The sequence below is a fragment of the Cyanistes caeruleus genome, chromosome 1 (genome assembly GCF_971803275.1).
Source record: "Cyanistes caeruleus chromosome 1, bCyaCae1.hap1.1, whole genome shotgun sequence".
Lineage (NCBI taxonomy): Eukaryota > Metazoa > Chordata > Aves > Passeriformes > Paridae > Cyanistes > Cyanistes caeruleus.
Window position 1 is genome coordinate 84,143,085 of NC_141701.1, and position 26,570 is coordinate 84,169,654.

At 39.1% G+C, this 26,570-nt stretch overlaps 1 protein-coding gene across 2 annotated transcripts in view; it reads left to right on the forward strand.

Annotated features, from left to right (window-relative positions):
* The window catches only part of MYLK4 (myosin light chain kinase family member 4), an 82,084-nt gene that overhangs the window by 10,699 nt on the left and 44,815 nt on the right, over positions 1-26,570 (forward strand). The window contains exon 2 of one of the 2 annotated variants that reach the window (XM_086899900.1): positions 3,320-3,578. In XM_086899900.1, the coding sequence (XP_086756026.1) occupies positions 3,320-3,578 (259 nt within the window). Of the gene's footprint in view, positions 1-3,319; positions 3,579-9,799; positions 10,062-26,570 lie in introns of those variants that run through there. The other variant, XM_086899906.1, reaches the window with a different exon arrangement.

Below are 26,570 nucleotides of genomic sequence, written 5' to 3' on the forward strand. Positions count from 1 at the left end.
CGGGGCAGGAAGCGGAGCCGCCCGCAGCCCTTCGGGAGCTGTAGTCCGCCCGGGCCCCTCCCCGCCCCAGCAGCCAGGCTTTCCTGGCCCTCCGAACCGTGCTGAGCAACCTCGCCGAGGGCTCCGGACTTGGCCGTCCGCCTGGTCCTTCATTGAAATATGTGAAAACGGCATTCTCTGTGGAAAAACCATCAATATATTACTATTTTTTTTCAAAAAAAACATATTCAAAACCGAACTCTTGTATTATGCAGAATACAGGGCAGGTTGGTTTTCAAAGATGGGCGCAGTAAGCGGTACTATCCGCATCCTAATTTACGACCCGAACTTGACCCATTGGTAATTCTTTCCACATTACATCTTGTTTTCTTTCTTAAAGTATATGTTTAGGTTTAATTATACACTGTGACATAATAGTTCCCAGCTTGTAAAATTCAGGTCAGTCTAATGTCAGCTGTATTAGGAGGTAAACAAGTCTGGCTACTGGCTAACAGTACCCTCAGGCTTAAAATTTGAAAATGGCTGGTTAAAAAGTGGCCAACAGGTCAGAAATAAAATTTTTGTTTGAACTGATGATGGAGACCAAAGGACTGAGTTTGAAGCAAAGCCCTTTACAGCCTATCATGTAAACTTAGTTTTGACTGAAGGGATTACAATCTAAACCCAGATGCTGAAAGTGAAATGGCGTGTTTGTGAATTCTACTTCTCATCTAAATACCTATTTGCCTACCCATTTCTACTCCTGATCAGTTTTAGAAACATTTACTATATTAATATTTTTATAATGCAAATATATTGATTTTCTGCTATAGGACAGAAAAACAGAGCAGGACCATAGGGATGCACTACACGTGCTTACAGCTAAGCAGTGCTTTTATGATATGTGTGGTCTCTGAGTGTGTAAATGAAGATGTTGCTCAGGAGGCAAGATAATTTGCTTGACGTGAGCCACTGGCTTGCTGAAGATGACCCAGAAAGTAGAAGAAAGTATCTCCCAGGCCAGAGCTGGGAAATGTAAATGACTGGGAGAAGGTTTTCACCCTCGTTTGGGGGAAATGGAGCTTCACATCATGTGAAGGTCATAGTTTCCCATTGCTTACTGGTGCATGACCAGGGTGAGATTCCTTCTCTGGGACTTCAGAGGAGACACTTGCAAACAAATTTCACTTTCTTTTGCTCAGCTTTTTGTTTCAGGGAAGTATTAAGATGATAATGGTGGAGAGGACAATCATGTTTGGACTCAATCCTAGTCTCTGCTTGGTAACAGAGCCCAGTGAAACATTTGAGCTTGCCATCCCATTAATATTTTCCCAGATAACTGACTCACTGGTAAGCTTGAAGAAACATGTCCTTTAATTAGGCCATGTCATTCTCATTAGATAGATGCCACATTTGGTGATCAAAGCATAGAGGATGTTGTGCTCTTTGAAGAGCTATGGAGAGCCTGAATCAGCTTTCCTTGGTTGCAGTCCTGTCAGGCCACAAGGTCTTCACAGCCAGGTCACTCTAAATCACTGTGGGATTTGAGTAGCTGCAGACATGGAAGTAGCAGGAGGGCATCTGGAAACATCTCCCCTTTTCTTCTGACAGCTTTCAATTAAGTCTTATCATCCCTTGGTGGAGTAGATCAAACAATCCGTAGAATAATATTCAAAGGTCAGACTGAGCCGTTGGGTATTTCACCTGCAATTGTCAGAGCCTTTAAGAAAATCCACAAATCTGCTTTTGAGAAATGACAGAAGGAAATCTCATAAAGTTTTCTTTTAGCTGATGGCAATGGAAAAGGAGGGATGTCAGAGCTGTGAAAGTTGGTGAGAGATGCTAGAAGCAGCAGACTGGACATTTTTATATACTGGATGCACGACTTCTTCAGATGACAAATGCCTTATAGGGCTGTGATGGTGTGCCTGCACCTCCCATATTTACAGCACAATCAACAGCAACATGACAGCAGGAATCTCTCTGGAAGGCTCATTTGAAAACTACAAGCTTATGTGGTTCTGTGCTGTCCATCACCTTTAAATGTCTGCACTATCCGACCATCTCCTGTGTCATACAGGATAGCATGTGGCATCTTTCATATCCAGGAAGCTTGGAGGGCTAACTGTGGGCAGAGCAGTTACTTGGTATAGGCACACATTTAATCTGCTGCATGTGCACAGATGTGGGGTCAAAACACTGAGGAACATTTTTTGGAAGGGGTTTGAGTAAAAATAACTGATTTAATTGGGTCTTTGGTTGTACATTGAAAGCTGTTTCTCTGTGCTGCCAGTTAGTGTAAGGTTGTATATAAGTCCTTAATTACACCATATAATTTATGGTATTTATGCAAGTTAAATTGAAAACTATGAGCTGCATAATGAGGTTTAATGGATTCAGCTTTCTAGAGCTAAGGCATTAGCACTGTTTTTTTGTAGCTGCGTTTCCAGTACAGTGAAGGAAGGTTTGCAATAGCAGCAAGAGAAATGCTTTGGTCTTCTATTTCCTGGGTGTTGAAAGAGATGCTAAAATTTTAGAGTAGTTTCTCTTTCTCTTTTAAAATAAATTAGTTGTTCAGAAGGACATTATTCCAAGTGTAGACAAGTAATTACTTGAGATGGGAGCCCACAGCCTCACTGTGGAATAAAAGCCTTCTACAGAGACGGCTTGACTTATGGTGGCCTTCCACCCAATCCTACCATTAGACAAGCCTTGATGATCCTACATTCTGTATGTTCCAGATGCATCACAAGGGCCTGAAGTGGAGGAAAACCCAGCTGAGGACTGTGCTCCACTGCAGCCTTCAACAGAAGGCCAGAAATTGCCACCATTTTGGCAACTACCTATTCTTGTGGTGCAGGATAGTGGGAAAAGAGAGAAAAGGACTGTGTTCATGCCTGTACTACTGTGTTTAGTATCTAAAAATCTTTAGTATCTAAAAATCTTTCTGGACTTAATAGCAGGGTCCTTGCATATCAACTTGCTGGAGCTGCAACAGGAAAGAGAACATGTTGAGCAGCAGGGAACCACTGAGGTGGCTAAAAAAGCAAGGAGTGCTCCATGAGCAAGGTCTGCAGCAACAGCAGTAGGTATTGATTTCATTGAGCTAAATAGTTTCTATGAACAAATTAAATTCTATTGGTCTTGTAGCCTCTTGAATTATCTGCTATTCAGTGCAGAGTGGTCTCTGTGAACAGGCAATGCCTGCATATGCTCTGTGTATTAGTTCAGCAAATATAAGGAGAAAGAGTTGAAATATAAAATCTTGCAATGTGGTAATTTTCTAAGTCAAAATGCATGAATAACACTAAGACCTCTTATTTGTCTTTCTTTTGTACAGCCAAGAAAGAGGAGAAATCAGAAGTTACGAGTGTTCACTGGTTTATGAATCTAAGGTGGAGAGGAGAACAGACAGTAAATTAACTGGACATAGTATGAAGCTACTTAAGATTAACAGGCTGGAAGAGATTAATGCACGATTCAGCACAAGCAGACTAGAAAAAACAGCCTTTTTTCAGAGTGTGGAGAAAATGAAGATGACTAGAAGCTTTCAGGAAGAAAAATTCAGTGAATCAGATCCTGGAACAAAAGAAAAAAAGGTAACTAACTAACTGCGTAATTCATTTTGTTTTCCCTAAAGCACTGCCTCTTTATTTTTTCAGCTAGTTGTTTACTTTGTGTATTTCCTAGTAGACTTGAATCATCTGTGGAAATATATTGCAGCTGTGAGAGACTCTGCCCAAATTAAGGTACAAATGAGACCAAGTGCCCAAGTCAATAGTATGGATTTTATTTAATAATAAATTTGAGGTAGAGAGATAGAAATGGGAAAGAGGAGCGGGGGAGAGAAAGATCAAGTAGAAGCTACTCACCACCTGTGGAATAAATTACATCCCTCTGGTCCTTTTTCACCCGTGGCTTCTCAGTGATGGAGGTCCTGAGGTCATTCAAAACTTTTCAATATATGTCTTAGCAGAGAAAGGACTTAATGATTGGCTATACAGTTCTCATATTCTATTGGTTAAATGATTGCCTCACTTCTAATACTAATTTGTTCACATGCTCAGTCTTTTCTTTTGGGTCAGTGGGTTTCTTGAGTTGTGGGTGGTTTAAATCTCCCCCTGCCAGAATTAATTTTTACTCAGTCAGACCTGATTTCAGCACAAGTGCTGAGTTGGCTTTCCTTGTGGCCCATAAATTCTGCATTCTTTGTGTCCATTTTCAGTGATACATTCTTCTCCCCCTGCTTTGTTAACCTCTTCCTCAGTCTGAGATAACTCATACAATAGTAACATCATTATCTTATTTCAAGTTCTTGTCACAGTGGCTTAACTGTTTGGGGGAGGGCTTTGGTGGTGGCAGATGCCATCTGTCCCATAACTTAGGGTGATCTTTGACTGGTGATACATGTACACACAGTTGCTTATTTACACAGTTTGCCACACTGGGAATTTTTGTCTGGATGAATTACCAAGTATGTGCTAACCAGAACTTGCCTCCACCAGGTCTGGAGTTAGCACCATGCTGTTGCTCCGTTCCATGCTTACCTAGTGGCAAAGTCCTTCTGTGGCCTAGCTTCTTACAGACTGGTTGGCATCTTTTAATCTTTTGTGTTCATAGAAGCAAATGTGTGTTGTTGTTTTGGGGTTTAAGTACTACTGGACTTAATATTCAGAAATTTTAAAAGGGTTGTGTGGTTCTACCACTCTTCAAAATCAGAAGGTAAACATGGATTTTGTTGGATTTATGTTTTGAAAGCTTTGTCCGGTCTAACAGCTGTGAAATTAATGGAGACTGAATGAATCCCATAGAAAGAGCAGATTCCTCAGAGGAACTGAGGCAGCTTTGTGCTTTGCTCTCTGCTACCAGGTGAACAGAGCACAGTCAGATGCTGCGTGCCACACTTGCAGGGCTGAGTGTTGTCAGTGTAGCACTGTTCTCCACCTGTCTCCAGTAAGAACAGTGTTGGGCATCATGGTGTGGGGTCTCTGATAGGAAAATGACTCTGATCAGACAAAATATGTTTAGAAGTAACAGCACAGTTCCTTGTATTATGGGTTTTTCTGTGCAAGAATCTATAGGAAACAGTATTTTTACTGACCCATCATTTAGATAAGAACTGAGAAAACCCACTTGCAGTAGGAGAATGAGAGATTAATTTTACATACCAGTTTGTGAAAAGACTTGAAAAATTTGTGCTGTGGTTGTTTGTATGCTGATTGTGCTAATATGTTTTCTGTTTTTATTGTCAAATCAAGAAGTTGAAATTTTGAAACTCTTTAATCTGTTGAGCCACTTTTGTTCAAAATTATTCCAGTCTTCAGGAAGGTACTACAATTTTTACTTTGTAAACATAGAAGGAGAACTTTATATTGAAACAAATTAATCATATCTCATATAAGTAGGATGTGTTTATTTTAGAGAGTTTCATTTAGTGTTTCAGTGAAAATAAGAACTAAAAAAGCCTCCACAATTGAGTGGTTGGAGTTTGGAAGATGTTATTGCCTCTTTTAAGAGAGTATACTTCTAGTATAAAAATAACAAGTTGCACTAGTGAGATGGCAAAAACTGCTGTTTCTGCCATGTAGCTCTTCCTGTTATCCTAAAGATCAGCAAAAGGACTGAGAGCTGCTTTGCCTGTGTTAATGTATCTTAGCTTGAAGCTGAACTGCAGATAGTGACTAAAGGTGGTGGGATTTTTTGCCAGTTTGTACTTCAGAGTCATTTAATTAATTGTCTTGATGTTTGGTTCTTCAGTCTGATGGTTGGAACTGACCCTTTCTTAAGAGTGCTGTAAGAAAGAGTAGGGAGGTTTTGGTGGTGCAGTAGAGGAGAAAGAAATACATTTAGAAGATGAACAGCTGGTGGCTAGTTACAAGCTGGAGAAATAGCTCTGTATTCCCATTTTAGCTTGTCAGTCTCCTGGGAACAAGACTTCAAAGGGGAAAGACAATCTAACTGAACTCTGGTAATGTACCTCACCAGAATGAGCCTTCCAGATACACAAACATTACTTATATTTCTCCTAAACTTTTGAAACTTCACTGTCACACAGCTTTTAGGTTTGTTTTGGGTTTGTTTTTTTTTTTGTTTTTGTTTTTTTTTTAGGCATTTCTCAATGGGATGAAAATTTGGGCCCTAACTGTCTGTTAACATTGATAAAAGGAAAACCAAGGCCTTTCCTTAAAAGGTCTTAGCCTGGTGTGCTGGCTTGATGAGCAGTTTTATTATATTGATCAGAAAAGGAAGGAAAGAAGAGTATGTTGGCAGGAAATACAGTAAAACTTGCCCAGGTGTATATGCTTGTGTATGTAATTTCTGTGGGTGAAGGTGAAAGCAATGACAAAACATCCATTCACTTAAATGGAAGTGTGTGGAGCTCAAGAGACTGAACAGAGGACAGTGGTCAAGTCTGTACTTGCTGGGGAAAATAATTCTCTCTGAAACTACCTAATTATAATTAAAGAAGAAAATGATCCACTTCCTCAAAACAAATATTTCTCTAGATTTTGGTGTGGTTTTGGTTTTGGTTTTGATTTTGTTTTGTTGGGGTTTTTTTTGTTTGTTTAGTTTTTTGGTTTTTTTTATAAAAGAAGCAAACACAATTTTTGTCTTTTGGTACAGTGTACTTTTGTAAATAAAACCCAATCCCAAACCCAACGTAGCAGCAATAATAATAATAATAATAATAATAATAATAATAATAATAATAATAATAATAATAATAATAATAATAATAATAATAATAATAATAATAATAATAATAATAATTTCATAGCTATTAAAAGACTTCTACGGAAAGGAAACCCCTCAATCGTTGACCATCAATGCTGAGTGGTTGGTGCTGTCGAGAAGTTGTGCTGTCGGTGCCCCCTAGATGGCACCCTTTGCCACTCCAGCTCTCCATCGACCACTTCCCTCTTGGACAGGATGGCAAAACAGCTCGTCACAAAATTGCTCCTTACGTGTTTTACTTGTACTTTTTTCAGAATGTCCTCTTGTCCCCCATTTCTACTGTTGGCAGCACGTGTCTTTGTATCTTCGCTAGGTTCTGTCTTCAGTGAAAGTGAAGTTTTGCTTCAGGCTATACATTAGCAAGTAAGAGACATTTTCTTTTTGTATGTAAGAACAAAATTAATAGAAGACTAAAAACCGAGACCTGTTCTTAACCCATTGCATGGAATAGATACACGGAAGTGTTCAAGGGGTGGTGCAGGGTAGGGACAAGCAGGTGTGAGAAGGCGAAATAATACCTTTTGACAACAGCACAAGCTTATGCAAATGTAAATTGGTTGTGGAACTGCCACACAATTGACCCAGCTGCATTAGGTCCCAATGAGCTTCATGTTTTACACCTGCTTTTGATGGCCCAGCAAAAACTGTGTGCTGTTGTTCATCACACCTGCTGTCTCTTCCCTCTGTCACTTACCTGGGTAATATTTGGTGTCAGATTGCCATTCAAATTGTTTGATCTTGAATTGCTATCTGCAAAAAGTGGTCCTGAAATTATTATCCAGTGTAGATGGGTTGACTGGGTAAAGGGGAACCTGGGAACTTCTGTAGTTCTGAACATCACTAATATGAAACAACCAAGTTGCATTCATATGAATCATGGAGCTGGGGTTTAAACACAAGTCACTGACTTGAAGAAGAGAATTTTGCAGCATTTTCTATGCAAAGCTATCCTTTTGCTGATATTCTGAAAACAAGAATTAAGGACTTAAGAAATAATTTATAAATATTTAGTTCAGCTAGAGCTACTGAAGACCCTTGGTATTTGGCGTTCAATTAAGCTTGGCCTGGGGATGGCCGATTGTCCTCTGATTCTCTGTTTCTTTTGAATCTTCTTTCACCTCTTTCACCACCACCACTATTTATCTAGCAGTTACTTTTCTTGCAGGTTCTGTGCTGGAAATGACTGTGGTGGTAACAATACTTTTACAAGTTCCTTTTTCCAGGGGAGGCCAGAGTCATGGCAATATTCTTTGCAGAGAAAAAAATGATCACTGTCACACATTTAACTCCAAATAACTCTCCTCTGGTCCCTAACACTGTTCAAGATACTGAGCTATATATTTTGTCAGAAACAAATTTCTGGTTTTAGAATTTTAGTCAAGAATAGCTTTTTAACAAAACCCTGTAAAACCCTCAGTACATTTGAAGTAAAACTTCTTAACTAATGAAGAAGAGAGCAAAACCAACCATCAAGGCTTTCTTTAGCCTTGAAACTGAAGCTCCATATCTAAAGCTTGCCTTCGTATGGTCAGGAAATTGGAAGTGGACTTCAGCCAAGTTTGGGTCCATTTTGTTTTACCAAGTGCCTTTTCAGCTTGCTTGGAATGCTGTCATGAGATACCGCGCTGCCAACCTCAGCCTGGCGCAGCTTTACAGAATATCCTTTTTGTGGTGCCCTCTCCACGTCCCAAGTTCATGGCACTCTCTTGTCATGTGGCAATGTGTGCGTGTGATTCTGTGACTTCAGGTACCTTCATTTTACCTAATGCTCCTGGCTCCCATGCTTGTGAGAATATTTTTCTGTCTTAGAAAGAAAGAAGGGAATATCAACATTCCATGACTGAAAAAACCCCCATCGCTACACTGACCCTTCCCTATATAACAGCTACGTACAAGCTCAAAGGTGGCTTGAGAGCACTCTGGAGTCACAAAAGTCAGAAACTAACTAAGGAAAGGACAACAGTCATTACAATTTTTTAATCTTATGACTCTTTTTTTTCCAAATGAGGTCATCATATTTGTAAGCTGATTTATGAATTTTTAGCATTTGAGATTTCTGGTGTTCATATTCTTTGGTTATTCACCTGTGATAGGTAAATACCCAATCAGAGAAGAAATGACACCTTTTTTTCTTACTTCTTCAATGACTCCTAGTGCACTGTAATTATGGGCAGCTGTTGCATGGAAGATGTATAATCCTTATATATAAGGATTCCTTCCATAAATATAGACCTGAGACCGTATGTAATGCTTCTTTACAATCCTTACATATATCCTTATATGCCTATTTATTAGACATTAAACCACAACATGCTTTGTTCCTCAGATTTTCATTTTTTGATCTCTTGAAATAAGTCTCCCATGGCTTACAATGGAGCTGGTAGCAGGATTATTTGCAGTTTTAATATGTTGTTTTAAGTTTAGAAATTTCCCAGGTTTTCTCTGGTTAAGCAATTATTTTCTATGCAAAATTTTCATTGCATTGACTTGCTTGGGAAAATTCAACTAAAGCGGACTATCTGCTTCTGGGAATTTTAGAGGAGAGGAGATACTTTTATGATAATACTGAGTATTTCACATCCATGTTGTTGAAATAATTTGGCATCTTCCATCCTTTGGATCGAAGAATTGGTGGTTGGCAGGAGAGCAGATGCTAGGTATGAAAGGGCAGACGGCTAGGACTCCCTTTCTGCATGGTGTTGGTTTGGATATGGGAGCTATGGAGATACATTGCAAGCACAGGAACAGAAGGAACTGAAGACTGTAAAACTGTGGCATTTCAAACTGACCTTTCTACGCACATGCACGTTAGGTTATTGCTTTGAATTTATTTATTTTTCCATTTCTTGCCTATTAAAAGGGAAAAAAGAGTTTATCAATTGCCTGAAATGTTAACTGCAGATGGATTGCGCTAACAGTTTGCTTTCACTGGAGAAGTTCTGGAATGTCAGAGTAATTGCCTTCAAGTGCATGCAATACACATCCCATGTAGATCCCTGCACCTGTTTCATGCTTGTCAGTGATCCATCACTTCTTTTCCTTATAGGTTCAGGGAATGCGTTGAAGTGTGAGATGGGATCCTGCGGCGTATCTGAGCCTTGTCTAGCTAGGTGGTACTTACAGAGCTGGGGAGGGTCTTCAGGGTGTCTGCCAAATTGCATCTGCCAGAGCAGGAGAACCAAGTTAATCAGATGATTAAAATTAAAGGGATGGATCTAATCCTGCAAAGAAATGCTGCCTGGATTGTAGGTAATTTCTGCCTTTTGGCTTCATATCTCTGGCACACCTTGTGGACTGTGTTAAGCTGTGGAAGAAAGAAAGGGATCCCTGCACCTGGAAATGCACAGGTAGTAGACATACTTTTAATAAATTAGAAATATTTCACTGCTCAGTCTCAGTATTGTTTAACTGGATGAATGCTGCTTGTGTTCGGATGTAGCCAGTTAAAACCTATTTGTTTTTTCCTGGAGCGGCATTTATTTCTCTTTTTCATACTGGCAGCATCTATGTCTGCCCAGCAGTAAATCCTAGGCAGATGATGTGCTTTTCAGGATGGTGCATCTCTTCTCTTGCCCTTGCAGGGCTTTGTCTTGCCATTAAAACATCCTCTAGTGACCTCTACTGGGTGCAGTACAAGGGAGTGCCTCAAGGTTACCGTCCGTGGCCATGGTGGGAGCAAGGTTCCCAGCCCTTCTCGCTGCGAGACTCAGAGATCCCTAATAAGCCCCTTATTTACCTGTTGTTTTAAAGTGAATGTAGCGTTATCTCCCCAAAGAATTAGCATCACTTGTTATTACATCACGCTGCAAAGATAGTATGCATGTTTGCTGTTATTTCCCGGAAATTAATGGAGGGATGACCCATCATATGGTAGCTTGAGAGCTTTTAGAATTCCTAACAGGAAACATTACTTAAACAAAATAAATAGATGAGTTTAGAAAGGCAAAAAGGAAGACACTTTTTTCTAAAGTATCTCCAATGATGTAGATTCCCAAAATTCTTGGTATTTTAATCAGTTTGTTACAAATGACATTTTTCTTTCTTTCTCTGATGAGAGCCACTTGCAGAATCTCAAAAGTGTTTTAATGACAAAAGTTTGAGGTCTGAAAAGTTTGGACCCTTACACTTGTATATTCTTTTAGTGTTATCAGCTAAAAGAGTCATTACCTATTGTGTGAATTTATAGAAGAATTTTTCACACACAGTGTAAGGACCTCCCTCACAGGATAGTGATAATGAGAATAACTGAAATATTGCTACACATATCAGCACTCAAGATTAATAAGATTTGCAAAGAAACCACCTGGCAAATAAAAAAAGAAAAATAAAACTGTTGTTGGTAGTTTGTATTTTGTCTGAAACTGTTTCTGCACTTGCACCTGAGCTTGAAAAGGATCCACTCTTTCCTTTATGCCTAGCTCATTAAGATTTTGCATTTTCTCTTGAGTGAATTGTAATTCGAAATGAAAAAGAAATTAATTTTATTCTGATGTCCTTCTTGTTAATTTCCTTCCACTTGTATTGCACTTCTACTATTTTGTTATGGTTGACTTATTTTCCAGTTTTTAAGACTTAAGGCCAGCATAATACATGGTATTTAGTAGTATGAGAATTGTATCCATTGCATTATGAAAAAAACAGATTTTAAAATTATTTATTAATATTTAATATATTTAAAATTATGTATTAAGACTACCAGAGATTGTTTTCTACTCCTTATCAGTGCTAAAGTATTTTTTCCTGAATTTGGCATAAGTCAGAGCTCTTTGCCAGTTTTGTTGCACATCATGAACCCACTTTTAAAGTTCAGAGTGGTAATATCTGACTTCCGCCCCCCCCCCCTTTTTTTTTTTATTGCTCTGCATATATTCCATTTGTTCTTTTGAGTTAAAAGGTCCTTCATGAAGCGCAGGTTTCCCAGGCTGTCTCCTAAGTCCTCATACATAGAAAGGTGGCATGGACTTACAAGTATTCCAAGGGCAGGGCAAGTGTCCTTTCCAGGAACTGGCAGTAGGGCTGTGCTCATGCAGGGCCTCCTGGGTAATTGGAATCCTTAGTTTTGGGAGGAAAGGAGCCAACAGCTGCCTGAAACCAAGATTGTTGTGTCATCTCAGGACCCCATGGCATGTCCCATCCATTCCAGACTCATCCTTTCCTCTTCCTTTCTGGAGAAACGTTGTTGTCATTTACCAGAAAACGGTTCCTAGAGCTCCCTTGTCCCTATGCATGCTGGTGTGTGTCCCGCAGCTCTCAGACCTGTGAAGGTTTGGACTGCTCTGATGAGAAAGGCTGGTGATCTTCACCAGCATTCATATTTTGAAAATGGTTCTTCCTTGAACTCCCAAACTGAGGGAAAATGGGGATTGGATCAAAAGAGCTTTGTGGGTTTTGCTCATTTTTCCAGTGGTTTTCATTGTTATTCTGGTGAAAATATGAGTTTGGCTCCCTAAGAGACTATATAGGAACAGTGTTATGCTTTGGTCATGATGCTCCTTCCCCAAGTAACTGCTAACTGAGAAATGTTTAGAGTTGTAACAAGCAACTAGGAGTAAATCCATTTTGTTTCTGTGTGTGATACTAGAGCAGAACACTACTGCCAGTGGGAGGTAACTGGGCTGTTGGTGAGCCTGTTTGTTCAGCAGGTTGTGAAGGGCCTTCGGTAATAATTACGTGTGTTATTATGAGGAAGCAGAGTCCCTAACTGCGACTGTGTGAGGCTTAGTACAGGTCGGATCCACTCCACAGAATTCATTGTCTGAAGAGCTGGATAAGGGAGAAGTGAAATGAGAAACATGTACAGACATGGATGAAGATTATGCTAAGGTCACGCTCTCAGTCAGTGACATCTGTGCTGAGACATCTGCAATATGGAAATGAAATTGCTGACTCTCTGTCTAGTGTCCTCTTTACGAGGCTATATGCTGAGATCCGAAGGGAGGCATGCTGCTGAACCCTCAGCCTGCTGGATCCCAGCCATTTCATGGGTGCTGATTACTTCACAAAGCTCCTGCACAGCATTTGATCCAGGATCTAAAATTTCAAAAATCTGTGGCATCTTCTAGATATCTTCTTTATTTTTCTGGTGTTCACTTACATACGATTCACTTCTTCCTTACCCTGTTAATTCTCCTTGGTTTTTATTCATATCTTATGAATACTGTGGTTAGAGTTAGAGTTATTGTAACTTTTGGAATATGTGACTGTTAAAACTTCTGAAAATCAGATCAGTTTCAGTACGGCAAAAGCTTATATATTTATTTCTGTGTAAAAGATGTCGTATCTTGTCTATCTTCCCTTAAAAAACTTATTTTTGACCCTGGGTGCACAGCTTAGCAAAGAATTCTTTTGGCCATGATCATTCAGAGGTGTCTTGTTACAGATTACCTACCCAACCAATTTGTAATATACGCGGAGGTTGGGGGAGAGACATTCCGACTGTCCCTGTGACCTTTCCCTTCTGGCATCCTTGTGCAAAGTCTTGTGGACACATTTAGCAGAAGTCACGGTGCAGTAAAAGTGACTTTCCAGCACTGAGTGTAGCATGAGGATTCCAAACAAGGGCCCTCGCATGGGAGAGGTCACATTTCTGTTACCTTGAAACCTCACATGTAAGGAGCATTTTAAGGGGTTCAGTATCTTCATTTTTCCCCTTACATGGACAACCTGATGTAATTCCTGGTGTTTGATCCTTCTGTGTTTGCTGAAAATGTTTTGCTAACCCTCCCAAGTTATAGAAATTGCTTAATTGCTTATATTGAAAACATAAGTTAGACATGCATTATATAGTATCTAAGGGAGGATTTTTTCAATTACTATGTAGACAGGTACTTTTAAGTGCTTATTTGACATTAACAAATTAAATTCTTGAGAGAAATTAAAATTAAGCTTTATAATATGACCTTGTGCTAAAGAAAATGCATGAGATGTGGTTATAATACACATAAATTAATTTGTTATTGACAATTAAAAAAGAGTATTTTTCCATAGTTCATTGTCTTAAAGGCTAACTAAGCAGACATACTGGTACATGAGATCTCCCCAACACCATGCCTGGACTAAACAGTAATAGAGTATGGGGCAGAGTATGTGGGAAGATAGGTTTAATTTCAGTTATGACCCTTCCTAGCTATGACTCTGTCTGGTTTACCTCATATCTTAAATAGTGACTGCAATTGAAGATGATAGAGAAAATCTCAGCCTTTAAACTTAACTGTTTTGCAGAGAGACAACAAGGTGTGGGGTGATTTTCCTCTGGACTTTTGATGCTTCCATAACCCTTATTATCATCATAACATTTTAAAGGATATGCTCACCAAAGGAATTATTGCTTTTATCAAATCAAACATGTTCTGCTGTCTTTCTGAAACTTGTGCTAAACCCATGTATGTTAATTCTAAATCTGGAGCAATTGCCTAAAGCCTCTTGGTCCTGATGCTTTAGACCATAATAGAGGCATCCTCAGTTTCTACTTATCCTCTGTATTTCTTCCAACTCATATCTTAGCAGGGTTTTATAATGGCTTCATAAGAAATCTATTCTATAAGAATAGAAATGTACAGTACAGAAATGTAACTTGATGCTGAGAGCTTTTAAAGAGCTTGGGGGTCTAAACATAACTTCATATAGCATTGCTAAATTGGAAGAATTAACAAAATTCAGAAGATTAGGATAAATTGACTAAAATGATTAATTCATTTTTCTATTTTAGTCAGTTCTAATCCTTTAAGCTGTTGTTTTTTCAAGACAATATTCTAGCCCCTAAAATGAATTTTTCCAGCATACATCCAAGACCTGTATCTTTAATCTCCCATGTGTGTGCACTTCATTTTTAGTTGTAGATTAATTCACTGTCTGTTAAAATAAACATGGAAAGGCATTAATTTATCCAAAAACTTAAATTGGGTAGGTTTTTGAAGGCATTTTCTCTTCCTTTTACTGATTCCACATGCAACTACTGCCTCTCCTGCCATTGTTAGTTATTGGGCTTGTTAAAAGCACTATTTGCACCCCTTTTCTTACTTAAATAGAACACCTTGTGCACTTAATGCTGCATAAAAATTGCACAACGATTTTTTTGTCAGGCAGCTACTCCAGAGAATAGGCATGAAAATCTTTAGCTTGGAATTCTAGCTGCCACCAATTGCCAAGAGATTGATTCAAAATGTTTCAGGGCCAGCATGGGACTTGTAAAGAAAGCTTGTGTGATTCAGTATTCCTGGCTCACACTGTGCTTTACAGGGTCCCCCTGCTTTGTTAGCAGTAATTTCATGGATGTTTAGATATTTCAGGAGCCAGCTCAGGATGAGAATTTGCTCGTTATATCCCCAGACAACACAAAATTTAAATGTACCAGAAATTATTTATGGACACTCTGAGTGACAGTTGTCAAATCAGAGACATGAGAGTCTAAGTAAGCTGTTATGAAACTGAGTGGAGAAGCAGGGGCTTAGAAGGATGGAAATAAGCATCCAAGGTCAATAGATCTGTTACAGATGCAGGGCTGAAAGTCAGACTTTCTGACTTCCAGACTGGGGCCTGAGTCGTGCTGCTACTGCAGTGGGAACCCCTTGCAGTGAAAGAAATGTCTTGGTTGTCACACCTGTTTCTTATATCTGGAACTGTATTCTCTGAGACACACTGTATGGAAGCCTATGTGTTATCAGCTAGCATTTGCCAAGTATGTGGGAGATACTTTTTTCCCCCCAGGAATTCTTCAGTCATCTCTGTTTCAGCATCATGTGACTGCGGTAGAGAGTATTGGCTTCTTAGCTGTCTCTAAGTTCCAAAATCAGTGGAATGTGTAATTGAAGGAATATGGGTTGATAATAATGATTTAAGCTCTATTTCCACGTCTGCCAATCCTCCTATAGTTCCCAGGGTCATCCTGCATCTGGAATCGTACTCTTAATGTATGCAGTGTCTGGAGCTTTGAATTTTCCAAAATGTTCAGCAGACACCAAAGAAAAAATTAGACTCTTAAAATAACCTCCCCTCAACATTATCTTTCAATAACATTTGACTTTAGAAACTGCATTTTGTTTTTTACCTAGGAAATCATAATAATTTATAAAGACCCATCAATGCAAGGGAAGTAAAGAAGAGAAATGAAATTCTGTAGTGTTAGAAACAACTTTTATCAGCATGAATTGGAATGACAATTAATTTGTCAGAGGAAACACTGAAATTTATGCGAAACAAATGTTTTCTGAACTGCCCCCACCTCCCCAAAAAAAAATCATTGCTTTGGAGCATCTGTTTATCCATTGTTCAATATCTGTCCTGGTTTATTTTTTTTTCTCAATTTTTAAAAGCATGCTTTGTTTGGCCTTTGTGGTACTTCATGTAGCTGAAAATATTCGTTTGGTATTAGAAAGAACTAACTGAAATTAAAGCATAGCTTTCTGAATTATGTAAGACATTTAATGTCCTGCTCTCTGTTTGTCAACTGTAGTTGCAAATAAGCAAGTACTGTTTGTTCCAGTGGAAAGATGGGATATGTGATTTTCTACCTTCCAGTAAGCCAAAGTGACATGCTAAAGGATATGGCCAGAGATGCTTCACCAAGTGGGTGGTCTCAGATTACACATTACTTACAGTGAGTCTCTTCACATACTTGAAGTTAAGCATGTGCTGAAATGCTTTGTTACATCAGGATTGTTGGGCATCATGTATTCATTTACACTGAGGTTGTCTGAGCTTGTATTCTATGTGTAAAGGTAAATGAAAGAAGAATGACACAACAAAGCAATATCATTATTGTTCAGTGAACTTGTTTTTTGTAGCTAGCCTGTGCTTGAAAAGGCTGATGCTTTTCACATTGAAGGGTTTTTTGTTCAATCTTCTTTTTGCAGTGTTTGGTCTTTGTTGGGATTTTGCTGTACTATGGATTGTATGATAGACCTTCAATTGCTGATTCCTTGAAGTAGGTTAAGGTGCATAGGGATAAAGAGAAAAGTAAAAGATAAATCAGAGGAGTGGAGAAAATCTGGTCCCTTTTCAATTTATTTTCAATTTTTCAGGCACTTATATTACTTCTCTTTTACAGAAGTTTTCAATTTGAGTCAAACAAGGCCAAACTCCTTTGGTGTTGTTCTGGTTGACACAAGCCAAGGATTGGTCTGCTGTATTTCACTGACCAGAAAATACAGAAACCTACATTGGGATGATTCCTCTTCCATATCAAAAAACGTAACTTCTGTGTATAAAATGGTGTATTTCATATAAACTTGCCCAGCTGTCACTGATTCATTGTCAGAATTGTGCTCAAGTGGGAGTTTCAGATGTGTACCTGAAATGTAAATTCTTTGATTTATGAAGCTGCTAATTCTTTTAATACATTGGGAATTAGCTGAGCTCATCTGTCTTTATTCTTTTCCAGTACTTTCATAGTTATTTCCCCTGAAAGTGGCCCACCATCTCTGTTTTGTGAGCATTGGCTGCTCTTTCTGATATTCACATCAGTAGGACTCCTATAGTATTGGAGACTGGAACTCAGACAAACATCCCTTCACTGTCTGAGCATCAGTTTAAAATCAGCAATGAATACAGTATGTATGCACTGCTATCTGATTGAATGTAGTGGGCTAGAAAACGTTCAAAAGATTGTTTCAGTAATGGTTCTCTGAATGAAATTAAGTGAGAGAAGAAAATTGCATTCAGATGATCTGTGATTTGTGGGTTACATAGGATGTAAACCTTCAGACCTAGAGGCTTTTGTTTTTATTAGGAACTGTTGCCAACCTTTGTTTTTTTTTTAACAGATCCTAATCCTAATGCAGGTATTCCTACCCTTGTTTTCTAAAAAAACCTCAGGACTTTCATGAGTTGCAATAATAGGTCTCCCATTGTGTCCCTATCCCCATAGCTGTTGTTAGCTTAGTGGTGTTCAGGGAGTGTCTGCAAGACCAGTAAGAGAGGCAAGCTGACAAGCAAAATGAGGCTCTTGTGTCTAGGCAGGCACGTCTAAACTCTCAGCAGTCTGCCAGTTTCTCTGCTTGGAATGAATTGAAACAAGACTAAGTTTGTCTCCAGAAAAGACAAGTCCTCACCAATTAGCTATGGTTGCTTTTCAAATACTCTACCAGCAATATTTCATTTCTGTCTCACCTCAGGTCCTGCATCCTAGGTAACATGCCTGCAATATTTTTTTTGTTTTCTTTTGGGAAGGCTGATAAAGAGCAACTACAGTTCACAGTGACCTCCAGTGGTGAAAACCCTCTTGTGGAAGAAGAACAGAGCTAATACCCAATTTTGTCTGAAAGTAATTCTTCAGAGGGTTTAGGTGATGCAGCTTCACTTCTTATACAGCACAATACATTCTGATGTATCATGTTTTGTGCTGTGTTTCTGTTGCTGCTTTTAAAAAAATAACCTTGGATTTTTCTTCTTTCTGCTCTTTCTTTTTTCAGAATCTTTCTACTTTTTGGGTTGATAATAGTTGACAATGGTCCTGCTGGAGCCATAGTGCATATGAGCTGTGAAACTTTGCTTAGTTAGATGTCTCCTCGTATAATGGCATGAGATCTATTCTGTTCCTCTTTCCCACAGAAACCTTGATTTTTTTATAGTCTCATCAATGCTCATAATTTCTTTAAAGCTTCTTCTACATCTTTCTTTATGTCTCTTCCATATAAGAACATATGTTCATTGAGGACTTCTTCCATTTCACATAAGATGGTTTCTTCAGTGGTCTGTGCTGAGAGTAGATTCTGCAAAGGTTTAGCCATCTGAAAATCCTAGACCCCACAAAGAGCATGAAAGAGTAGACTTTTGGAATTGAGATGCTGGAATGTGCCGTTGAGAGTGAAGGGAAAATATTTCCATATTCTTCAAGGCAGAATGTACCTTTTTGCTTTAGAGTCCATAATAGCAATTTTAATAGAGAAATATTTGTCTTTGCCTACACTGGCTTCTGTACTATAGGCAGCACAGAATAACCTGCATTCTTTATTTCCACTTCTCAGCATTACTGACCTTTCCCTTTAGTAAACAGATAATTATCTTCAGGGATGAAAATGGAGCTGGACTCTACAAAGAGCAGTCTAGATATCAGGTCATTTGTGGTTTTACAGGGGTGGGGAGGAAATTTTTGGGGGTTAATATGACACAGGAATCATTTGCCTTTCCCGGATAATTTCCATTCTTTTAGCACGTCATATACCAAGTAAATGTGCTCTGTGCTAGACATGCAGATCATGAAATCATCAGGCCTAAGACAGCTGCTGTGAATGCAAATCCACATGTGCATTACTTGAGTGGACATATTCTGAGTTACCAATATGGTTATACTGGGAGTTGCCTTTTCCTGGGAATATCTAGATAAACAGAATAAAACTGAAACAGGCATGAAGATCAGGTTTCAGAATTTGCAGTCTTGTTTGCTGATTTCCTGAACTAAGTTTTTCTGATTATTATGGGTCTTTCATTCTCATGGACATTCTTTGGCCTTCTGTATGGAGATGATATTTGAGGGGTTGCTGGAGTGCCTTGTCTTCCTCTGGATAGGCTAGAATTTGGAATACAAACTGAGCAATTAAACAACACAGCAGAACAGCTCACTGAAAGAGCACAACATTTTCTACTACAAGCTGTGTTTGAGCTGGCTCTTCTCTAAATCCTTCTCAAACAGATCAGTTGGGTGCTGTTGTATTTCCTTTACAGAGGTTTACTGTACCTTTGCCACAACCCCAGAGACTGACAGCGAAAGATCTTGTGGTCATTGTAAAAGAAAAGTGTGTGTCAACCACATTTCTGCACTCCTTACTCTGGGCTGCAACGGGGCAACTCTGCTTATAAATGGGAATATTAAAATCCTGTAGGGAAGGAGGTTGGGTGTCATGCTGGCAAGGTTCTTCCTAGCTTCCTGGGAATCTCCCTGTAGCCTGCTCCTCATGAACCCTGTAAATGCCTAGAATTCAAATGGATATTTCTCATAGCTGTGGAGTAAATGTGTATAAAAATAGTCCATTCATCTCATTGTCCAGGCTGGCAAAAAAGCAAGGCTCAGATTGGAGTTGAGGTGAAGAATTGATGATAGACATAACTATGGATGTTTCTGCTGCGGCAGGCATGTGCTGCTCTCCCTGTAAGGTTTCACTGGTAATCTCTGGGCAGTGGAACACAGACATCAGGTTTCATGCCATTCTGAGAGACCATAGACTGCTGAATAGATGCTGATGGTGTCAGGGCAGCTTGAAAAGCTAGAAGACTGTAGTTGTCAGCAGAACAGCAGGTGTTGTAGTGACAAAGGTTCAGACCTATGACATGAAATGTAGTGGTGCAATGGCTGTAGCTGGCTCTGCTCTTCTGGCTTATAAATAATTTACATCAAAACTAACTGGGAACTGAAATACCTGTAGATGAAATGAGTCCTGTGGACTTGAGACTTTCTAATTGTGATGTTCAGCAATATGAATGTTAACTATAACGAGTTTACCTCTCTCCAATTGTTTCTGCTCCTTAAATGGCTCCCATCACAATTCTTTCTATCTGCTAATAATAGAAGGGATTTACAGATGGCTCATATGCCAAGGACTTAATACTGAGCACTATGAAAACGTGTCATAGCTTCAAACCATAGTTTTGGATATTCTCCATGAACCTACTTGTGCCAGTGCTTTCCAGAAGTGCTTCCTGAGGACATTGGTGTTTCCTTTTTTGGTCCAGCAGTGGTAGGCATCTTGACAATTAATTTCTTTCTGAGTGATTCTGAGAATCTCAAGATAATCTTTAGGAACTAGTGTAAATTAATTAGAATACATGACTATAAGCTGCCCATCCTATCTTAAAAACTACAGATCTGTGCCTTTGTGTATTAGCTTAATAAAAAAAAGGTAGAGCTGCTTACATGCACCAACGTTACTTCTCAGCTCAAGATGAAGCAGGGCAGAAACAAGATTTGTGCTTCCAGATAAGGAATAAACGATATCACTGTAAACAGAATTTCTGATGCCTTCTTAGAATCTTGTATTTATCCCACCTTGGTTGAAAGAAAGCTGGGACGCAAGCCACTGAAGCTCTTTGCAATGTAAAGGCATTTGCAGGGTTTCGTGTTTCAAATGACAATTATATTTGCCCTTAGTTTGGGAAGGTGAGGTGGGGAGAAAAGAAAGAGGGATTAGATTAATTTTTTTTTTAAATTATTTTTTCATTCTTCTTTGTATGTTGTTGCATCAGATTCTTTTTTTAAGTATTTAAAAAAAAAACCCACCCTAAATTTTAAAACAGTTGTAGTCAAATAGTCTGTCCTGAACTTAGGCAGACTCACTCACAGTGCCATGAGAGGGATTGCAAAACTAATGAAGCACTTGAAACTTTTACTTTTCTATCAGGTTTAACTCTGTCTCTGCAGTTTCTAATGTGTTCTGAAACCCCAAGAAACAAATTGCATTGTTTATTCATATTAAAGCACACCTCTAAGTCTGTGTTTGGGACATGTAAATTATTGTACCTCACAGTGGAGTAGGGTATTCAAGGGTCATGTAAATTGTTTCTTGCATGTAATACTCCCTCAGTGCCCCTGCTCAGAAAAGTTTTTCCTTGATTTGGATTAGTGTGTTCAAACAGGTGAACGTGTGCTGAAATTCTGTGGATTTAGAGCCTACCAGGATCTCCCTACTTAACCTTCACATATTTAGTATTAACACATGGGTGAAGTCAATGATTCTTTGAATGTTTCTTCTTACTTTGAGAGCCTAAGTGTTGGCTGTGCATGGAGTTAGAGGCAGGGAGTGTGCTGCCAATGGGTGTTCTGTCATGTCCTAACACCCAGGTTACAAGATTCAATAGATTTGCACAAAATGCTTCTGAACAGCAACATGAACACAGTGATAATGTATTTCAGAGGTGCAGATGGCTGACTGCCATGACTGGTCCTTGATATTCAAGTTAGAATCATGTCTTGAGATTTCAAAGAATCACATCTCTTTGTCTGTTACTCACGGCTTTGTGTCCACAGCAGCAGGCAATCATATGAGCATTTCTTCAGAAAGTGAAAAGGTTAAAAGAGATTACTTACTTTAACTCTCATTACTCAAAAGAGGCATAATTATTATTTCTGTTGGTGTGATGGTTATCCACTCCACTCCAGAACTGATTATGTCCACAACAGTTTAAGCTGCTCCTGTGGAAAGCTTTCAGAGTAACAGTCTGTGCATTTTCATGGATGTATGCTTCCTTCCAATCTCAAAGCTCTCAACATATTATGAATCCTCTGAATGACATTTCTTTATTATTATCTCTGTTTGAAAAAAAGGAGAAACTGAATCAGAAAGGTCTTACACAACTTTCTTAGGGGATGCACAGCAAGTAAGTACTGACTGACTTTAGTTCCTGTTATTTTCCCTTGATCTCAAAAATCTGAACCTGAAAAAAGATACAAACAAGAGGAAATATTTTATTTTTTTTTTAATATTAAAAAATATCCTATTTTGTTTTTCTCTTCCTATTTTTCATTTTTATTTCATGTTCTACTACAGTTTTGGCTTAATCTTTTAGCACTGGGCATACTGATAATATGTTCAAAAGGAGTAGAGGGCACTGACAGGTCCTTGAGGTTGAAATTGGAGCTTTTCAAGAAATCATACCTCTTCAGTGCTCCTTCAGGAGCACTGCTGGGCTAGTTTGGGATGTTCCCCTGTCATTGCATGCATTCAGGGTGTATTCCTTAAGAAGACATACAGGTATTTATATATTGAGCAGCAAACCAAAGGCATGACTAGTAGTGTCTGAAAAGATTAACTGCACACACAGAATTGCAGGTGCTGCCTGTCCAGAGACACACCTGCATGAACAAATCAATGTTTGGCAGAGGAGCATTGGGTTCCCCTAGGAGGACAAATATTTAATCTGCTTTGCCTTTGCTGCATTAGTCCTCGACTCCAGTGGTGAAGCTTTGGAGACACAGCCTCCCCACTGAGGTCTGGGGTGGGATCTGCTCCCTGCTCTGCCACTCGTGACTCTTTACTCCTGTTAGTTAGTCCTGATCCCTGTCACTTGATTCTGGATGGTGGCAATTCAGACATTTGAGCCTTCATGCCTGATCTCTGACACTGGGTCTCTATTAGGAAAATTACTGGTACCTGATCTGCCTGATTACAGCTACTTGATATATGGGGATGTTACCCATTGTGGCATGTTTACCACTGAAAGTAAACTCAAAACAGCCAGTACAGCAGAACCAAAGAATTGAGGAATTTTGCTGTGCTTTGCAGATACTGTGGATGAAACTTGATGTTAGAAAATTCTATCTTTTAAGGAAAATAGCAGGAGGTAGTGATGCAGGGTTAGGAAGAGAAAATAAAGAGGAAATATACATTAAAAAAAAAGTGCAGATTGCAGCACTTCTACCTGCTGTCAGAGCTTCATGCTCTGCCTTAAATGCTATGCTGTGTTCAACACAGACTAGCATCTAAAACCAAGATTAGTTTCCTTCAGCTTCATGGAAAATTGTCTTTTTATGTCAAATTTAGTTGATTCTATTTCACAGTAAGTACATTTCAGTTCAGTCAGTGGGTTTCCAGAAGATAGAAAAAGCCTTTGACTAAGCAAGCTGGCTGAAATTAGTTTGCAAAGAAATTTATAATCTGGTTTATTTCATAAGGTTTTGAGTTTCATTGTAATAATTTCACGCCCTTGAAGAGAGGGCTGCAAAAGAAAAACTGCACTGAAATGAAAAATAGCAATTCTTCATCCCAGTAAGGCTGCAAGTATTGCTCTGCCTTCTTCCCTAGTTAATTTTACTTGAAGGAGTGCATCATGTGTTGATCAGTCTTCTGTTTTCATGAGCCATCATTTTCCAACACATTCCAGTGTTTTGTTTCAAAACTCTTAGTTAGCTCCAGTGACAACTATTTTTAATTCTCATGTTGGCTCATATGGATTGGTCAGGGAATAGAGGCTTGTGCTCTGGGTAATCACAGTTCATTTTCCGTAGTGCCAGATGAAAAATTTAGGTAAAAAAAAATGCAGCAGTCACGAAATTGAATCCCAGAAGCAGAAAGGTGAGTGAGGTCATGGCAAGGTTTCAAATGTTTCCAGGTGCAAGCACTATGTTCTAGTGGCAGAAAGAAAGGCTTACAAGCAATAGAGCAGGGGTTTTCATGTGAGTATTTTTGATTTAGAGGTTGGCTAGCATCCCAGCCTCAGGTGACTAGTAGCAGTATCTAAAATTGGACAACATGAGATTTTTACCCAGGGAGACCTTCTGAGCTTCAGTCAGACATCAGACCATGGCCAGAAGTTAATCTTGCTATTGCCTCTAATGCAACTGTCCTTCATAATTTTGTCCAATGCCTTTTTATCTGCCCTCATTCCACCACCACATCAATATCCTGTGTCAATAAACTCCACAAGTAATTAGTGTGAGACTCTCTTGTTTCTGATTTGAAACTGATGTGCAGTATTAGTTTTGAGTGTCTCTATCCTCTTGCACTAGGAGAAATGTCAGACAGTCATTCCCTATTCATTTTGTCACAATAACCATGATTTTCTAGAGCTATGGTACTTCTTATGGGTGTATGTATGACCCTTCAGTGAGTACTGAGATTAAGGCATAAGGATTAGCTAGAAACCGTGTATTTCTTTAAAAAAGGGGAGGGGAAAAGAGTAACTGAGAGAGGAATGAACTATTTTATGAAACCATTAAACTAGCTAAGCAGACTAATAAAAAACTGAACAACATAGACTAACTGTGAAGTGAGATTGCTCTGTGAAATTGTCCCACCTTTCCAAAGACTGTGGATTTTTTCCAGCTTGTGAAAATTGCCTTTCCAAAGAGTGAAAATCAGGTATTTTGAGAAGAACAATCCCTTTTGCAGTGCTCATCTATGTTGCACAGGCAGAATGCTGAAATAATTTTTGGTTTCTGATCAGTTCCCATATATTTCCTACTCTTAGGAAGGATTTAATTTTAGGACAAGATTTAATCCATGATTCCCGCCGATGCCATTTTTCCAAGCAGCATGCATGAGTTACATGATAGAAATAATGATGAAAATACCATCTGCCACATCTTTCACAAAATCAAACCCCCACTATTTGATGTTCTGAGATGAGAACTCAGAATGAAATGAAACAGTTCTGTTTCTTGGTGCTTTCTCATTAGAGCTTAACACAACAGTGCAGTAGAAAGATTACAAGGCCAGCACTTGCCCAAGACAGGGACAGACATAACTTAAACAATGCTGAAAGCCATGGTTCTGTGATGGCAGAATGTTTTCTAAGCTTTGTTGTAGTGAGGGAAAAGGGGAAACTAGTCTTCTCTGTCCCTAGTCCTTGAAACAGTAGTAGGTCTCCTCCTTTAGTCGGGAAGGAGAGCAAATACCACCTAGGACACTTCTTTCCATTCGTCCTCCATTATAATCTGGGGTTGAACTGTCCTGTAGACATTGCTCACTTTTTTTCTTCCTTGACTATACAGAATGCCAGCCTTAGGCTAAACATCTTTTAGATGACTAGAGTTATATTTATTATGGGGTCTAGAGGTTCTATAACTTCATTTTCCTTGTGTTTATATTCAGCTTTAACTGGTGTAATAGCTGGTTATCCTGCTGAGAAGAAGAGGAAAGGCAGGCAGGGGTATCAGTAGGACTTTATCTCCGCTTTTCCTTCAAATAGGAGAGAGAAAGAGGATGCTACTTGTATCTGTGATCCCAAAATATTACAGAGTTTAAAACGTAAAAAGGCCTATAATATAGGCTTTCCTCAGTTGCATGAAATGAGAAGGGACCATTTTTATCTTTCAGTCTGCCCTTCCATAGTGTAGAGGCCATGGAAGTTGGCCAGGGGGTTTCTGTATGGAACCCAAAAACTTGTGATCAAATTAGAGTGTGTAGCATTAATGGAGTTCTTTAAATAGAAGCAGGGAACAGATGAGGATAGGTCAGGGGAAGAGAGGAAAGTGACTTTGAGGTAAGAGGAGAGTTTGTTTCATAACATGACTGCTCTTCTCGTGTTTCCCTGTCCCAGAAGCAGTCACTAGACACTCAGGAATCCAGATATGATCTTTCATTAACATAAATACAACAAACCTATTCTAAACAATCTTATGTTTCCTTTTTTTTAATACAAAAAATATGTAACAATTTAGCATGAAACACTTCAGTAAATGCAAAAGGTCTGGTTCCTAGGAAATGTTAGTTTTCTTGTATTGCATTGGTGTAATATTTCTTACTCCTGCTGTATTTTCAAGTCAGAGTTTCCTATTTGTGAGGTTTATTAAATATTAATACTCCTGCATAACACAGGATGTTCACTGTGGTCAACTGTGCAATGCAGCAAGAGCCCTAACTTTTCTGGTTGATGTTTCTTTGCATTTTAGCCATTCATATTTAGAAAGCCTCTAGCCCCTCTCATGCAGAAGTGGGGAAGTTACAGGTGCAAGAGAACCATGCTGTCTAAACATCATCACCCCCTTTTGTGTTCTCAGATAGGATAAGAAATCCAGATAGTGATTGGGCTGACTACATGGAACAAGTGGGGAAAAGCAAGAGTACAAACTGCTCACCTGTCTTTCTTTTTGCTGGACAAGTTTCTAGGAGAGCACTGCTCTGAACACCTGCCTCACTGAGAAGCTGTTTACTGTTTACCAGCGCACGTGGCTGGCGTCCTGCATGAATTGTTTAGAATGCTCTTTTCTTCAGCTTCTGAAGAGTTCCCACTCCTATCACACAGCAGCACAGTTGCTTTCACCAGAGCACTCCAGAAGGCTTTAGAGTTCAGAAATTCATGTAAGTAAGTATGTACAGCAGGCGCAGCTTCTCCCCAAAGGCTTTTCAAAAAGCAGTCAGAAATGCTTCTGGATGCACCTAATGACATCAGATGGTGAAACACTGAAACATGACTACTGTCAGCAAAGG